The 17,618-nt window shown below is 46.5% G+C and overlaps 1 protein-coding gene across 1 annotated transcript; it reads right to left on the bottom strand.

Annotated features, from left to right (window-relative positions):
* Positions 1 to 12,446: 12,446 nt before the first annotated feature.
* Positions 12,447 to 17,280, bottom strand: LOC119297367. Its single transcript, XM_037575183.1, has 5 exons — positions 16,617 to 17,280; positions 13,657 to 14,118; positions 13,309 to 13,543; positions 13,058 to 13,181; positions 12,447 to 12,801 (listed from the first exon to the last, which is right to left on the bottom strand). Exons 1-5 carry the CDS (start codon positions 16,673 to 16,675, stop codon positions 12,788 to 12,790), a joined length of 894 nt encoding a protein of 297 aa, XP_037431080.1. The 5' UTR covers positions 16,676 to 17,280; the 3' UTR covers positions 12,447 to 12,787.
* Between the last annotated feature and the right edge of the window lie 338 nt (positions 17,281 to 17,618).

The raw sequence follows: 17,618 nt of genomic DNA on the forward strand, positions 1-17,618 counted from the left end.
TCTTGACGTAGGGTCCAAGTCTCCTGGGTCTTGTTCATTGAGAAAATCACGTTCCCGAAGGTTTCATTCCGTTTGGACTCAGTTTGATATTCCTTTTCTTCGAAACCCTAAAATAGTGAAAAAAACAGCAATTCTGGGCTGGGCCTCCGGTTAGTCGGTTAGTCCCAAAAATAATATAAAAGTGGATAATAAAGCCCAATAATGTCCAAAACAGTAGATAATATAGCATGGAGCAATCAAAAATTATGGATACGTTGGAGGCGTATCAGAGTTATTAAGTGATATGATTAATTGAACTTAAATTTATCATGAACTTAGTCCTGATAGTATTTGCATATCTATGTTGTAGATCAATTGCTCGCGTATAGCTTCCCCATTTTATTTATGATATGTTCCTAGAGAAAACTAAGTTGAAAGATGATAGTAGCAATGATGTGGATTGGATCGGTGATTTGAGGATTATCCTCGTTGCTGCACAGAAAAATTATGTCCTTGATGCACCGCTAGGTGACATAACTATTGCAGGAGAAAATGCAGACATTATGAACGTTTTACAAAGCTCGGTATGATGACTACTTAATAGTTTAGTGCACCATGCTTTACGGCTTATAACCGGGACTTCAAAAACGTTTTGAACGCCATGGAGCATATAAGATGTTCCAAGTGTTGAAATTAGGATTTCAAACTCATGCCCGCGTCGAGAGGTATGAGACCCCTGACAGTACTTTGCCTACAAGATGGAGGAGAAAAGCTCAACCAGTGAGCATGTGCTCAGATTGTCTACGTACTACAATTGCTTGAATCAAGTGGGAGTTAATCTTCCAGATAAGATAGTGATTGACAGAGTTCTCTAATCACTATCACCAATTTACTGGAACTTAGTGATGAACTATAATATGCAAGGGATGACATAAAACGATTCCCAAGCTCTTCGTGATGCTGAAATCGGCGAAGGTACAGATCAAGAAAAGCATCAAGTGTTGATGGTTGACAAGACCACTAGTTTCAAGTAAAAGGGCAAGGGAAAGAAAGAGAACTTGAAGAAGAATGGCAAGCAAGTTGCCACTCCCATGAAAAAGCCGAAAGCTAGACCCAAGCCTGAAACTGAGTGGTTCTACTGCAAGGAAATGGTCACTGGAAACGGAACTGCCCTAAATACTTGGCGGATAATAAGGATGGCAAAGTGAAAAAAAGTATATATGATATACATGTTATTGATGTGTACTTTACTAGTGTTCATAGTAGCCCCTGGGTATTTGATACTGGTTCAGTTGCTATGATTAGTAACTTGAAACAGGAGTTACAAAATGAACAGAGACTAGTTGAGGGCGAGGTGACGATGTGTGTTGGAAGTAATTCCAAGGTTGATAAGATCACCATCGAACACTCCCTTTACCTTCGGGATTAGTGTTGAACCTAAAATAAATGTCATTTGGTGTTTGCATTGAGCACAGTATGATTGGATCATGTTTATTGCAATACGGTTATTCATTTAAGTCAAAGAATAATTGTTATTCTGTTTACATGAATAAAACCTTCTGTGGTCATACACCCAAGGTGAATTGTTTATTGAATCTCGATCGTAGTTACATATTCATAATATTGATGCCAAAAGATGCAAAGTTGATAATGATAGTGAAGGAAATATGCCCTAGAGGCAATAACAAAGTTATTATTTATTTCCTTATATCATGATAAATGTTTATTATTCATGCTAGAATTGTATTAACCGGAAACATAATACTTGTGTGAATACATAGACAAACAGAGTGTCACTAGTATGCCTCTACTTGACTAGCTCGTTGATCAAAGATTGTTATGTTTCCTAGCCATTGACATGTCTTTTGATTAACGGGATCACATCATTAGGAGAATGATGTGATTGACATGACCCATTCCATTAGCTTGGCACTCAATCGTTTAGTATGTTGCTATTGCTTTCTTCATGACTTATATATGTTCCTACTATGAGATTATGCAACTCCCATTTACCGGAGGAACGCTTTGCGTGTTACCAAGCGTCACAATGTAACTGTGTGATTATAAAGGTGCTCTACAGGTGTCTCCGAAGGTACTTGTTGGGTTTGCATATTTCGAGATTAGGATTTGTCACTCCGATTGTTGGAGAGGTATCTCTGGGCCCTCTCGGTAATGCACATCACTTAAGCCTTGCAAGCATTACAACTAATGAGTTAGTTGCGGGATGATGTATTACAGAACGAGTAAAGAGACTTGCCGGTAACGAGACTGAACTAGGTATTGAGATACCGACTATCGAATCTCGGGCAAGTAACATACCGATGACAAAGGGAACAATGTATGTTGTTATGTGGTCTGACCGATAAAGATCTTCCTAGAATATGTGGGAGCCAATATGAGCATCCAGGTTCCGATATTGGTTATTGACCGGAGACGTGTCTTGGTCATGTCTACATAGTTCTCGAACCCGTAGGGTCCGCACGCTGAAAGTTTCGATGACGGTTATATTATGAGTTTATGAGTTTTGATGTACCGAAGGTTGTTCGGAGTCCCGGATGTGATCACGGAGATGACGAGGAGTCTCGAAATGGACAAGACATGAAAATTGATATATTGGAAGCCTATATTTGGATACCAGAAGTGTTCCGGGTGAAATCGGGATTTTACGGGAAGGGGTTACCGGAACCCCTCGGGGGCTTAATGGGCCATAGTGGGCCTTTGTGGAGAAGAGGAGAGGCGGCCAGGGCAGGGCCGCGCGCCCCTCCCCCCTTAGTCCGAATAGGACAAGGAGAGGGGGCCGGCGCCCCCTTTCCTTCCTCTCTCCCTCCTCTTTCCCCCTCCACTCCTAATCCAACAAGGAAAAGGGAGGGATTCCTACTCCTGGTGGGAGTAGGACTCCTCCTGGCGCGCCCCCTTCTGGCCGGCCGCACCTCCCCCTTGCTCCTTTATATACGGGGGCAGGGGCACCCTAGAGACAACACAATTGATCGTTTGATCTTTTAGCCGTGTGCGGTGCCCCCCTCCACCATAGTCCACCTCGATAATACTGTAGTGGTGCTTAGGCAAAGCCCTGCGTCGGTAGAACATCATCATCGTCACCACGCCGTCGTGCTGACGAAAATCTCCCTCAACACTCGGCTGGATCGGAGTTCGAGGGACGTCATCGGGCTGAACGTGTGCTGAACTCGGAGCTGTTGTGCGTTTGGTACTTGATCGGCCGGATCGTGAAGACGTACGACTACATCAACCACGTTGTGCTAATGCTTCCGCTTTCGGTCTATGAGGGTACATGGACAACACTCTCCCCTCTCGTTGCTATGCATCACCATGATCTTGCGTGTGCGTAGGAATTTTTTTGAAATTACTACGTTCCCCAACAGATAGTGCATCCGAAGATGCCGAAACCCACTCCTCCCCCGCCGAGAATGACGAGGAGGAGGAAAGCAATTCTCCCCCCGAGGGTGAAGGAAGAAAAGGGCGGCCTCCACAGATCTGGAGGTAGTGGTGGAGGCGTCCAAGAAAGGGAGGGTCTCCCTTGTGGACAATTCCGAATCAGACATCAATAGCAGCCCTGAGTGGCGTCCTAGGGAGAAGCCCCTGGCCGGATCGTAAGTACCCAAAGGCACTTATGCACATATATATCCAGCTCCTTTACTTCGTGGTTTTAACATGTTGAATCATGCGCTGCAGTTCGGCTCTCGTCCACCTCCAGCGATCCTCATCTTCGGGGAATTCGCTGGATCCAAATGTGATGGACAGCGGGTCGCCTCCGCCGGCCTCCTCCCCCAACACTACGGACGGCATCGAAGTGTTGTCCTGAAGGACCCTCCCAGGTCAGGGAGAGGTACAGGAGGCCGTCAAGGTGGCGCCAGAGGGTGATACCTCGGTCGCCGGACACATGGGGGAGCAGACCCCCTTGGAAACTGGCGATGGGGGCCATACCCAATTCGGCCCCCGACCGAATACTATTCTGGAGGCCCGTAGGGCTCCAGAATCAGGTAAGCAGCCTCCTTTGAAAGAAGGCGGTGCACCTATTCCACCGATGACCTTTGTCCATCCAAAGGCACCGGATACTCTACTGGAAGCGCTTCAAGGTGCTTCCATTGTAGCAGAACACCGTATCCTTATGGGTACGGTGGTTGAGAGGGTTAAGTCTTCTAAGAGCGTACTGACCGAAGCCTGCGCCAGCCTTTTAACAGGCTTTGAGGTATGTGACGTAATTATGCAAAAATAATGCCGTCGTACAGACAGTAGCCCCTGAGACTCTGGTCGGTGTTCGAAAAGAAAGGCCAGACAGAGGATCGAATAATTTTCGCAGGAGACTAATCAGATATGTCTATAAGTAGGCGTCGATGCTGGCTGCGTCCTCCCATTCTGCCGAAATCTCCAAACTAAAGCAGAGTCTGGAGCAGGCCAATGAAGAGCCCGGACGTGTCAAAAAATAACTAGAGGACAAGCAAGGTATGCAATGGCCTATTCAGATCTAAAGTGATATGAATTGTTTGTGTTGATCATGTTATTATGATGTTTCATATGAGTTGTGGCTGAGCTGGAGTCCCTCAAGAACGCGTTGCCGAGGCCTAGAAGAAAGCGGAGAAGGAACAAGCCGCCCGCAAAAAACATGAGTCAAGGGTCGGGGAGGTTCAGCAGGAGCTCAAGGACGCCATAAAGAAATGTGATTCCTTGGAGCGCAAGATTGCGGACCAAGAGTCTGAACTTGCTAAGGCCCACCAAAGTGCACAAGAGGCCCGGGTTGAAGCCCAGAGCGCACTCCGGGAAATCTAGGAGGCCAAGCAGATTGCGGCTGGTAAGGCCTTTATTATGTAGAGCAAATTTCTGAAGAAAAGGTACGTCTTACTGACCCGGATTTGGAGTTCTCTAGTAGAGTTTGCAGATCTGCCTCGCAACGTTGTCGATGCTGCGGAGTTCTTCCTAGCCGAAGAGGGGAGCTCAGCTGAGAAGCTTTTCTGGTCGCAATACGTTATGACAGAGCATCCGGTGCCCCTTAGCGATCTGCTGAAACAGCTGGCCGGACTGCATAGGGTGGCCGGATTGCCCATGAAGGATTTGATAATCCGTCTATGGCCTACCAAAGCCATGCCCAGTAGCCACTTCGGGCTCGTGAACCGGCTGGTCGATGCCTGCCCTCGGCTTGATGCCATAAAGCGGTTGGTCTATATTGAATGTGCGCAGATGGCCTTCGCCCGTGGCAAGGTACAGTGGGCGAAGATGGACGTCGTCAAGCTTGCGACCGAGGGACCGCCCGTGGGCAAAGAGCACCGCACGCCTGAGTGGTATTTTGATGATGTCCTGGAAGGATCCCACATTATAGAGGGCCAGTGTGCGAAGGACATTATCTTTGATTGAATGTATTCGTGTTATCCGGTCCTGTATTATGGAACAAAGCCTGTATGTAATATATTGCTTATTGTTTTTTTGAATATATTTCCTCCTATGGGGCTGTTTTATTAAATCTGAGAGTTGGCCAGTCGTCGGCTTCAGCCCCCACGTAGGTAGTACGGGGATGTTCGGGTTGGAACCTAAACACACTTGACCCAAGAGTTTGGTCCTTGAAGGAGGTGTTTAGTGCAGTGAACCAGGCAATCGGACTATGTGGCTTTATCACCCTCACTTAGCCATAGGAGTTTGACAATAGGAGTGTAGGTGCAACCCCTAGTTAGTGTTTGTTTATCCGGACTAGGGCGCTGTAGACACCTGATCAGGTGGAGGACGATCTGTCACATAGTGCGGAAGAAATCACAAGAGATTTATGTTTAGCCACCGAATAACTATCGAGCTCTCACCGCATCATGACAGTCAGTTTTCGGCTTTCTCTACTAAGGTGTTTATCCGGATAAACCAGAAACACAATCGCAGTAGTTCTCCCTTTACTACCCTAGCCGATAAGACGGAACGTAAGGTAGCAAGCACAGGAGGTGGGCAACCCAACTATTGACCAAAGATATGATTCGGAGCTAATGCATATAATGCTATATTCGGGGCGCCGAATTATACTGTAAAAAGTGTTCGAACTTGTTGCAAACGTTTGGAGCGTAGTGGAGCCCCTGGCGAGTTAAGTCGTACCAAAGTGTACGGGTGCAATCGATAAAAATAGTGAACTATAATGAAGGAGTACGCAAGTGCCACATATGTTGGGCCGCAAACTGTTTCCATTATAATCTGATTGATACGTTAAAGCGTATTTGTACAAATAATGCGATAAGCAACAGGGCTATTTAACATGTCGAGACCAAGGGGAAGTTGCGTGTGGGTCCTAAAAACAGGCAAAGTGATCGTCACGAAGATCATCTAGATATTCTACCACACGTCTATGTTGCTTGCCTCCTTGGTATGTTTATCCTTCGAAAGGATCAATGATCAGGCCGTCGTGAGGGGCCTGTGGAAAAGAAACCTGAAAAGGATATAAGGAAAAGGGAAAGTATGAGTGCCCAAATAAGGTCGAGCCGTATTGTGGACCATGATCAAGTTATGCCCCCGTCTTTGCCCATGGTATTTTTAGTGCGTAGTTATGTACGTGCGGTACGTAAGCCGCAGTTCAGTCGGGACTGGGACGGAGGCTGAATTGCTAGTCAAACTCCTGACGAGCAGGACTGTCATGCTGCGGAGTAATTCGGACTCGCTTAATAGTGTCCGGGGGCTTGGCCGCTGAATTGATGTTCTGCTTGATAAGGCCGCCCTGTACTTCCGCTACCAGGGCCGCGGTGTGCTCCTCGGTACGAAGGGAGTGTTCCATGTTTCTGTTAACTGTTATTACACCACGTGGTCCAGGCATCTTAAGTTTGAGATAGGCATAGTGTGGCACCGCATTGCAGCGAGCAAATGCGATTCATCCGAGATGTGCGTGATAGCCACTGCGGAAGGGGACGATGTCGAAGATCAAGTCTTCGCTTCAGAAGTTGTCCGGTGATCCAAAGACGACTTCCAATGTGATTGAGCCCGTGCAACGGGCCTCTACACCTGGTATTACTCCTTTTAAGGTAGTTTTTGTGGGCTTGATCCTTGACGGATCGATGCCCATCTTGCGGACTGTGTCCTGATAGAGCAGGTTAAGGCTGCTGCCACCATCCATGAGGACTCGCTGAGGTTGAATCCATCAATGATTGGGTCGAGGAACAGTGCAGCTGAGCCGCCGTGACAAATACTGGTCGGATGGTCCCTGCGATCGAAAGTGATCGGGCAAGATGACCATGGCTTGAATTTTGGGGCGATTTGCTCTATCGCATGACGTTCCTGAGCGCGCATTTGCGCTCCCTCTTGGGGATATGAGTAACGTATATCTTGTTCACCATTTTGACTTGGGGGGGGGGCAGATTTCTTCTGTGCCCCTGTGTTCGGTGGACGGGGCACCTCGTCTTCGTCCTCACTTGGCGACCACTTCTCCTTATTCTCGGTATTTAACTTACCGGCCTGTTTAAAGACCCAACAGCTTCTGTTGGTATGATTAGCGGGTTTATCGGGGGTGCCGTGGATCTGACATGGTCGATCGAGTATTCGGTCCAAGATGGATGAGCCCGGGTTACTTCTTTTAAATGGCTTCTTCCGCTGACCGGACTCGGAGCCAGTGAATCAGGCGTTGACTGCCATGTCATCGGGATTGTCACCATTGTTTCGACACTTGTGCCTGTTGCGTCGGGGCTTGCCGTTGCTATTTCTGGCTTCCGAGGGGCCATGTTTGCTTGCGCTGTTGCTGCTATGGGCTAGCCAACTATCTTCGCCTGTGCAAAAGCGGGTCATAAGTGCCTTGAGGGCTGCCATGGACTTCGACTTTTCTTGGCCAAGGTGTCGGGCGAGCCATTTGTTGCGAATGCTATGCTTAAAGGCCTCTAGGGCTTCAGCATCTGGGCAGTCGACGATCTGGTTCTTTTTAGTTAGGAACCTAGTCCAGAATTTCCTGGCCGACTCTTCGGGCTGTTGAACTATGTGACTTAGGTCATTGGCATCCGGAGGTCAGACGTATGTACCCTGGAAGTTGTCGCGGAAGGCGTCTTCCAAGTCCTCCCAGCTGCCAATGGAGTTTTCTGGCAGGCTGTTTAACCAGTGCCGAGATGGTCCTTTGAGCTTTAGCGGGAGGTATTTGATGGCATGAAGATCATCACCGCGAGCCATATGAATATGGAGAAGAAAGTCCTCAATCCATACTATGGGATCTGTTGTTCCATCATATGATTCAATATTCATGGGTTTAAACACTTCTGGGAATTCGTGCTCCATTACTTCGTCAGTGAAGCAGAGGGGGTATGTGGCGCCTCTATATCGGGCCAAGTCGCGACGCAGCTCACATGGAGTCCATCTGTGGTTTTCGGCCCGGAGGTGGTTATGCTTGTCGCGCCCAGCTAGATAGCCATCCTTGCGCGTCGGGGCATGCCCCCGCGATCCGTAGATCGATCTGGTCTAACCTGCTTTATTTTCCAAGTCCTGCCATAGGTCGTACGTATATCCCCGAGCTGTTGTGTCTCTACTTTTTCGGCGAGGTAGTATGGGCTGGTGTTCGGCTTGAGTTGCTGTTTTGTCATGGCCACGTGGTGCCCGGTCGTCCACATTACGCGCTGATGGTATGGGCTCCAGCGCATCGTCGTCGAATTGGGGTAGCAACTTGCGCTTCAGGTAACTCTTGGTTGGGCGCCTGAGGCCATATTCCTCGGCTGCCAGGACATCAGTCCACCTGTTGTTGAGCAGATCTTAGTCAGCTTGAAGCTGCTGATGCTTCTTTTTCAGGCTCCTTGCAGTGGCTATTAGCAGGCGCTTAAAGCGCTCCTGTTCAATGTGTTCCTTAGGTACAATAAAGTCTTCATCGCCGAGGCTCACCTCATCCTCGAAGAGTGGAAGATAATTACTATCCTCCGAGTCTTTGTTTACAACCTGTTCTTCAGGGCCAATTTTCCCATCTTCCTGACCGTCCTGTTCGGAGGTTGGCTCGACGGGGTCTTCTTGGTCTTCGGCATCGTACGGAGTATTGTTGTCTCCGGTGCCGGTATTGCTGTCTTTTCCACGGCGTGATTTAGAGCGGCGCCGTTGACGTCGACGCTTTGGTTGTGTCTCAGGAGGTGTATCCTCAACTGGATTTTTCTCGTTATCGTCGTTACCCTCTTTGGGTGTGTCCACCATGTACACGTCATACGAAGAGGTGGCCGTCTAGCGTCCGATAAACGGCGGGTTTAGGGCCTGCTCTTCTCCGGCATCGCTGTCCATACTGTCGATGTCTTCGGAGCTGTAAACGAGCATGTCAGTTAAGTCCTCGACAGTGGCTATGAAGTGGGTGGTGGGTGGGATGTAAAATTCCCCGCTCTCAGCCCTTAGTCCGGGCTAGGCGTAGTTCAGACGCTGCCCCTTTGTGAGATCGCATTAAGTCCAGAGCCTCGCTTAAAGGCGAGGTTTGGCCAGGGAGGAGAGAGTTCGTGGACTATGGCAGGAAGAAAACTCCTTGGCCGAGCTCACACGATGTTGACTCCGAGGGTTCGGAGCCAGTGTTCGGAGAAGAGTCCGGCTGCATGATGATTGCCGGTGACGCTGCTTCCTCCGGCTCTCCCGTACTAGGCCTAGTAGCCGCAGAGAGTCCGGCGGGCTAGGGAATCCCGTCTTCGGACCTGGTGACATGCTCCGGATCTAAGACCAGAGCGGAGGTTGGGGTCGCTAACCCTTGGAAGATCAAGTCTCCTCGAATATCAGCGACATAATTCAGATTTCCAAAACTAATCTGGTGACCTAGGGCATAGCTGTTGATCTGCTCTAGATGGCCAAGCGAGTTGGCCCGCAGTGCGAAGCCGCCGAACACAAAGATCTGGCTAGGGAGAAAGACCTCCCTCTGGGCTGCATTATTGTAGATGACTGATGGAGCCATCGATCCTTCTGACGATGACACAGCGGAACTCTCAATGAAATCACCAATGTCGGTGTCAAAACCGGCAGATCTAGGGTAGGGAGTCCCGAACTGTGCGTCTGAGGATCGAAGGTAACAGGAGACAGGGACACGGTGTTTACCCAGGTTCGGGCCCTCTTGATGGAGGTAATACCCTACTTCCTGCTTGATTATCTTGAATGAATATGGGGTTTACAAGAGTTGATCTACCTCGAGATCGTAATGGCCAAACCCTAGACGTCTAGCCTGTATGATTATGATTGCCTCTACGGACTAAACCCTTCGGTTTATATAGACACCGAAGGGACCTAGGGTTATACAAAGTCGGTTTGCAGAGAAAGGAGTCTTCACTTCCGAACGCCAAGCTTGCCATCAGTCTTCTATCTTGTACCTTCATGGCCCATTAGTCCGGCCCACGTCACATAGCCCAGACGCCCGAGGACCCCTTAATCCAGGACTCCCTCACCCGCCTTCCAGCAGTAATGAGTCGTCAAATCACAAAGGCCCTCGCCTCTCATGGGACCGACCAAGCGAGACTGCCCCGCCCTCTAGCCTTTTAAATGTATACTTTTATACAGTAGTAGTATCGATGGATTGCGCCACGGAGCAAAACTAACAAGATGAAATTAAAGAAAATAGGTGGTACATATAGAGAGCGCTAGTCGCCAAATTATGCATATAGTACTATTAAAAAAGCTAGTACGTGCTTAGATGGGGTGCTAAATTCTATTAAAGAAATTAGCATACCTATTTAATTCTTGGGTTTTTATTTTTTATGCCAATAGCTGTGTCTCACTACTCAATTTTGCCATTAGAAGTTACAACTATTCAAAAATGCCATCGATCCGTGAGATGCTTGCTCAAAAATGCCATTAGATATCTAAAAAATGCCATTGTTCCGTTAGATGTTTGCTCAAAAATGCCATCAGACATTGTTATTTTCACGTCAAACCCGATGACCATGTTATATGACAAAAGTAAGCCTAGACCCACATGTCGATTCTCTCTATCTCACAATGATGAGTGTGGCCCCGCTTGTCAGGAGTAACCAAGCGAATAATTTTACAGGAAAATAAGAACGTTGTTGGGATCAAGTAGGCCCCACACTTTATTGTAGTGAGATTGAGGGAGAGCTGGCATGTTGGTCCATATGTATTTATGTCATTATAACATGGCAAACAAGATTTGAGTCACAATAATGGTGTCCAGTGGTATTTTTGAGCATGTGTCTAACAAAGCGATGTCATTTTTGAGCGGTTGAAATTCCTAGTGGCAAAACTGAATAGTGGGACACAACTGGTGGCATAAATGATAAAACCCAAAAATTTAAAAAAATGCCGAAGGCTGACGTCAGGGCCGTCGGCATAGATTTGACGGCGTCAGCCTGCCATCTGAGTCCGGGTCGCCAGGGCCACCTATATCCCGATGGCCTTTCTATACTGATGGCTGTCGTCGGCATAGACGAAGGTATGCCGACGACCTTTGTATGCTTACGCCTGTCTTCGGCATAGACGGAGGTATGTCGACGGCCTTTCTATGACTACGGCTTCAGGCGGGCCGTCGGCATATCACCATCTATGCCGACAACCCCGACTAAAAGTGGTCAGCATGGTATAGGCCGTCGGTATAGCCCCTGTTTCCGGTAGTGTCATGGTCAAGGCCGCCAACAATATGGGAGAGATCTCATCATCGTCAAGGAGTTTCCCGCCCGCTGCAATCTCATTTGCAAGGCCCTTCATCTTGGTGAAGTATGCAGCAGCGAAGAGATCAACCTTGTGGGTATTGCCGATATGGGTGCGAACCTGGATGATCCTCGCTCGGGACTGCGAAGAGAAGCTCTGGAGTAGCCTCTTCCTAACGCCGGTTGTGGTGGTGATGTTGCTGACCTGAAGAAGCACATCGCGTGAAAGTGAAGTGAGCAAAAAAGTGAGGACCTGCTAATCCTGAGTAACGGACTACATGTTCTGGATTTGGAGCCTCAGTGATCTCCTTCTTCCCCAAGACATCCTTCTCCAAGAGGATGATGGCGGGAGGCTCCTTGATGCTGCCATCAAGATAGCCCATCAGGTCGGCCACCTTGATGTGTGGCAGGACCTGAGCCCTCCATACTAGGAAGTTCTTCCTGGTGAGTTTTTCGGTGATGGTGTGGCCGAGGAAAGTAAGGGAGGGAGCAGCCATGGCAACAGTGGTGACACAGATGTGTGTGCAAGTGTTAGGCTCTGGTATCATGTGAGAAAATGAGGCGAAGCGTATGCAGTTTACAGGGACACGTGTGTGTTGATATAGGGCGCACAATATGACGCTTAGACTACAGTGGGTAAGATCCTGGTTGTGTGGACTTGATTCTCAAGTTAGCTATACAATGAAGAGATCACATCCATCGTACCTACCAGTATCATACCAATAGAATGTTCTTTTTTTAAAAACATAGTGGCCGGCGGTACCTGTGTACAGGAGACGGGACAGGGGAGAGCTGCGCAACCGTCTAATTATGTTGCATCCACACGACTGGCTAGGCACAGAAAAGCTAGGAGCGTAGGAGTGCCATCTATCACACTGTTGCATCCTGAAGCTAGTCTAATTTTGTTGTTAACTAATCATCTAGTCTCCACAACAACTCCCATCTTATACAGGAAAGGCAAGCAAGCTAAATCATAGAGTATTCGACTACTAGTTTAAGGAGTTCGTACATTATGACAAGCCACACCAACAAATTAAGGTTAGTCTATGCATGATGCAACACACTAGCTAGCTAGGATGAAAGTACGAGAACATGCACTAGGATAAACCGATATAGTACGAGAAGACAAGGGTACGTAGAACTGAATTTTTTCCTTCACCAGGATCGGTCCAGTAAATATCGAAGGGCAGCCCTTGATGACCGATCCCGGTCTGCAAAGTTCCGAGCGTGTACACGCGCCCTCCCTCGCTTCAGCGCCCTACACCTGCGTTATAACATTTCAGTTTAAGGCCGAGAATCAACCATATACTCGTATATGTTACTATGATGCATATGTTGCTCATTTCTATCAGGTACTCCCTCCGTTCGGAATTACTTGTCGCATAAATGGATGTATCTAGACTTATTTTAGTTTTAGATACATCCATTTTCAAGACAAGTAATTCCGAACGGAGGGAGTACATTATATTATGACAAAGGATCGAGGAGTTCTAGTTTGACAGGCGGGGACGACGTCTTACCTCGGCTGGGCGCCGTACCGCTGCCTGATGACCCTGCCGCTGCTCCTGCTCCTGCAACGCTCGGAGAACTCTCGCACGATGCAATGCGTTCAAGCATCTGCCGTATGCTTGCGTTTGTTCCAAGCTAGCACAAGGAGAAGAAACCAATGAACCTTTCCGTTCAACTCGTACGTACATGCATGAATATATATACCTAAAAATTGTGGTGCAATGCTTATGCATGTTCCTCCGCTACTAGCATCACTTGTTACCTGACTTCCTCTTACTTGCTTAGTACCTCTCAAGGCACGGTGTATCGCCCTCACTGGAACGAAGCACATCACCTCTTTGCTACCACAAACGCTAATGCCCGCCACTTTACCTTCATGACATCGGAAAACAGGTGCTCCTGATGAGCCGCCAGCACCGTCGTAATCACTCAGAACAAGCTCAAAATATTCAGATGGATCAGCGTCCTTCGTCTTGCCAGTAAGAGCAGCTCTGTTGCTGCAAGAACCAGGTGTGGGATTGATTCAGTAAAGCAAAAAAAACAAAGATGCATGGTGAATTCTTCACCAGCAATTTCACTCCTTTTAGATATTAATTAGAAACCAACTTACGTCACTGAGCCAAAGAAACTTCCTAGGTCAACCTCACCCTTCTTGGAGAAAGGATATCCAAGCATCACAAGGGGATCTCCTTCTTTCACAGCCGTGTAGAAAAATTCTACCACGGGATACTTCCGCACATTCTGTAACTCGGTATCCATGGGACTAACATGAAGTATAGCAACCTCTTCCTCCTCGACACAGATCTTCATGTAAGCTAACGCACGCTTTTGGTCGTGAAAAGTGACCTCTACTGGCGATCCCTTAACCCAACCTCGAGCTCCAAACAGATGCGCACATGTCATTATCAAAAGCTTACGAGCACTGTTGTGAGAAATAAATCCTGTGCCATAACTATACTTCTGCCCCCTCTCGGAATCTTGTTTGAGGATCCTCAGTCTCACAACAGACTTATTGTGATTATGATATATCTCCAACGTAGCCACTGACTCGTATGGCAATGACGCACCCTTCCTATACAAGGTAAATAGTTAGCACCTGACGTGTACTTCATTTTGTTGTTGTAAATGGTGGTCAGAACTCTTCTCAATATTAATGGCCTATTTATCATATACTTGCACAACATTCAAAACTTGTAAATATTACTAGTACTTATTTATTCTTTGAAAATGAAAGGAAACCAAAGGGTGAATGCTTAATATTTCATGGAAATTACAATTAATTGTTTAATGGAACACTAAATTTAGTTCACGAAAAATAAGTGAGACGCATAATTTGCATTATTATTTTCTTTACTTCCAACATATACTGTAGTTTGTAGATATATATACATATAATATCACAAGGGTACTTAGTTGGAATATATTGTACGGCAATGGAGACCACGAAAGGGGCACAATCGTTGGCCTCAGGCGTCCATTAAGAACATAGCCCCTTCTATTGGGCTTAAAAGCACTCCAAGAGGCTGGGATGTAGCCTGTTTAATTCCATGCCCAAAGAATGTATGGCTAATATGGAACCTTATGTAAGGTTGGACAAAATTCTCCAAAAAGAAAGATTAGGTTGGACAAAGGACAAGTGGATGATAGAACCATAAGTTATTTTTATCGAAAAAGGCTTTCGTCCCGCTTTATATATAAAGCATCGACCAACAACAACCCGGTACAAACGATAGAACCATAAGTTATTTTTATAAGTAGGAGAGAAAAACCTACGTAGTTGTTTTCCGAACCCTAACACGTTGCTTACCAATCACAGCTTTCCTCTTATCAGCTTGAAGAAGCCATGAACTTGTATAACTTGACTTCATATCATATTACTCCTACTGAATCTTTTTGCTAGAAAATCCCGTTGTTCTTGAAAAATAAGTTTTTTAGAAAAGTCCCAATACCAAGTACCAACACATATATGGATTCCCATTTATGCCGCGTAACCAGATCTTTTTCCCTTAACAATACCAATTTTTAGGAAAATATTTTTTGTTACTAAGAACAATGAATTTTGATTTATTCTTAAGAATATCATTAGTAACTAATGTTTTGATCCTAACAGCAACTGAAGCCCGAGTTATCAAGCCGGTGAAATAACTGCTTTATCTGTTGAATATTGGCCCATTTCTTAACAATTCCCGCTCGTGTTAACATCCATTACCGCGCTTAGGGTAAAAATGTAACTGTAAATAACATCCCCTGAACCTCAATAATGTATCGACATGCAGTTGCTGTAAAAAAATATTAAATGCTATTCACTTGTACTAACCATATTATCTGTTGTGTAACCCAAACTACATTGTGCAAGTAATTTTGTAGCTTCACCTATACGTCCTTGTTCAAAAAAATTACAATAGAATTGAACTAGCTCATTATCTGGTTCATTTATTTTTAACATCCATGCAACATGTACCCATCTCTGTTGTCGATCAATCAGGATGCCTTGTTCCAACAACTGTACAACACATCATGCGAGTTCTTTAACCGTCGCCACATCAGGGATGAGATGGACATCTGACATGCATTCACTAGGAGCTGCTACACTGAAATTTATGCTAAAGTATGCTAGATTTATCATATCAATGATCTTAAACGTGTTAGCACTAGAAATGTATACTGCAAACACTAGCTAATTAACTCGTGATCATGTCAAATATTGATTGGACAGACATACAAGCATGAGATCCATAGGTTGACTACACATATTTTAATTTGAGTGTACCATAATTATTGGATAATGTAAGGTTTGTATATTTTCATAGCACCATCCACCATACCGTAATTATTTGATACCATCGTCTTGTATAATTACATAATCAGGGGCAACACAGAATTCTAGTACATTGTTCAGGTCCGATGATGTGCCACAGCTACTCGGGGTCTCCACAGGCTATTGGGCACCGTCACCCTAGGCCCCTATAGGATACCATCATCTGTGTATATACACATATGATATACTCCTTCCATCTCAAAATAAATGTCTTAACTTTGTACTCCCTCCGTTCCTAAATACTTGTCTTTCTAGGCATTTCAACAAGTGACTACATACGGAGCAAAATGAGTGAATCTACACTCTAAAATATGTCTATATACATCCGTATGTAGTAATCATTTGAAATGTCTAGAAAGACAAGTATTTAGGAACGGATGGAGTAGTAACTTTAGTACAAAATTATACTAAAGCCTAGACACTTGTTTTAGGATGGAAGGAGTATTTCCTATTTACTTGCGTTTTGTTTATTCCACCATTCCAACATCTGTAGGTACTCCAAGAGCCCAAGATCCACTCTATAAGAAACTACTAGCGGGAGTATTTACATCTGATCTTGTAAACACACAAATCAACCACTAATAATGCAAACATGATAACCGATACACAAAACATACTCATGACTACTTGTCAGCATATCAAAATCAACTTCATTTTCAACTCAAAAAAAAAAATATTCAACTTCATTGGACATATTAAACTGCTTTGTGTAACAGACTAGTTAACTGGATAAAGTGTAAAAAGAATCTTACCCCCTGGAGTCTCCACCCTGCATGGCTACTGGTGTACGTGCCGGTGCCCTTGTTCCCATCCTCCTTTACTCACCTGGAAGACGCGGCAGAATGCGGCATGCACCTCCTTGCGCCGCTGTGGGTAATGAGGGGGGATGACGGCGTAGGTGAGGCCGGGTCGCCGGCAGGAGGAAGTTGGCGGCGTTGGCCAGAGAAGTAGGCGGAGCGGTCGGGAGGCTGCTGGTGGTGAGGTCGGGGACGCCGCAGCGAGGAGTGGAGATGGAGATCGAGTGAGGTTGTCGAGGCAGCCGTTGACGGGGGGAGTAGATCTTGTGGGTTGTCGATCCGGCCGCTGACGGGGAGGACGAGGATAAACGACCGGTAGATCTTGAGGAGTAGGGCGTCGTCGGTGTCAGGCTGGCACGGGCATGTAGCCGAAGCATGCCATGTAGCGCGCGCTTGAGACCGCCCGCGACGATGCTGCCCTTGATGCTTGAGCAGGTTTGCTTGGTAGGAGTTAGCGCTGAGCAGATGGTGGGCGCAGCGGCCGAGCAACAAGTGCAGGTTACCCCGAGCTACACAATGTGAAGTAGGGAAGAGAGGAGGAGAGGAAGGGGAAGAGAACTAGACCGGGTTCAAAGGATATACACGGTGTATGAGGGGAGGGCGAGAGGAAAGCAAAGCCAATAAGCGAGTAATGCGATAGAGTTCGCTGAGCATGAACAGTGTAATGAATGCAACGTAAAAGCTGAAGCTGCAAGAGCTTCTCCTGCTTGCAATCAATACAATACAATAGACAAACGTTTGTCCTATGTACACGTAGACAGCTGCGGTGCAACTGGTTTGCCGTACCAATCATTAATGTACCATAAAACATGTGGTATACTTGGTTGGGCCATATGGCATTTCCCACTCAATATATGCTGCTTTAGATCTCTTGCACTCAATGCTGCTTACAGAAGATCACTTGTGTTACATTTTGTCCAAAGACCAACAGGTCCTTCGTACTCCATGGGGTGCAGC

This window comes from Triticum dicoccoides, chromosome 5A, assembly GCF_002162155.2.
Source record: "Triticum dicoccoides isolate Atlit2015 ecotype Zavitan chromosome 5A, WEW_v2.0, whole genome shotgun sequence".
Classification (NCBI taxonomy): Eukaryota; Viridiplantae; Streptophyta; class Magnoliopsida; order Poales; family Poaceae; genus Triticum; species Triticum dicoccoides.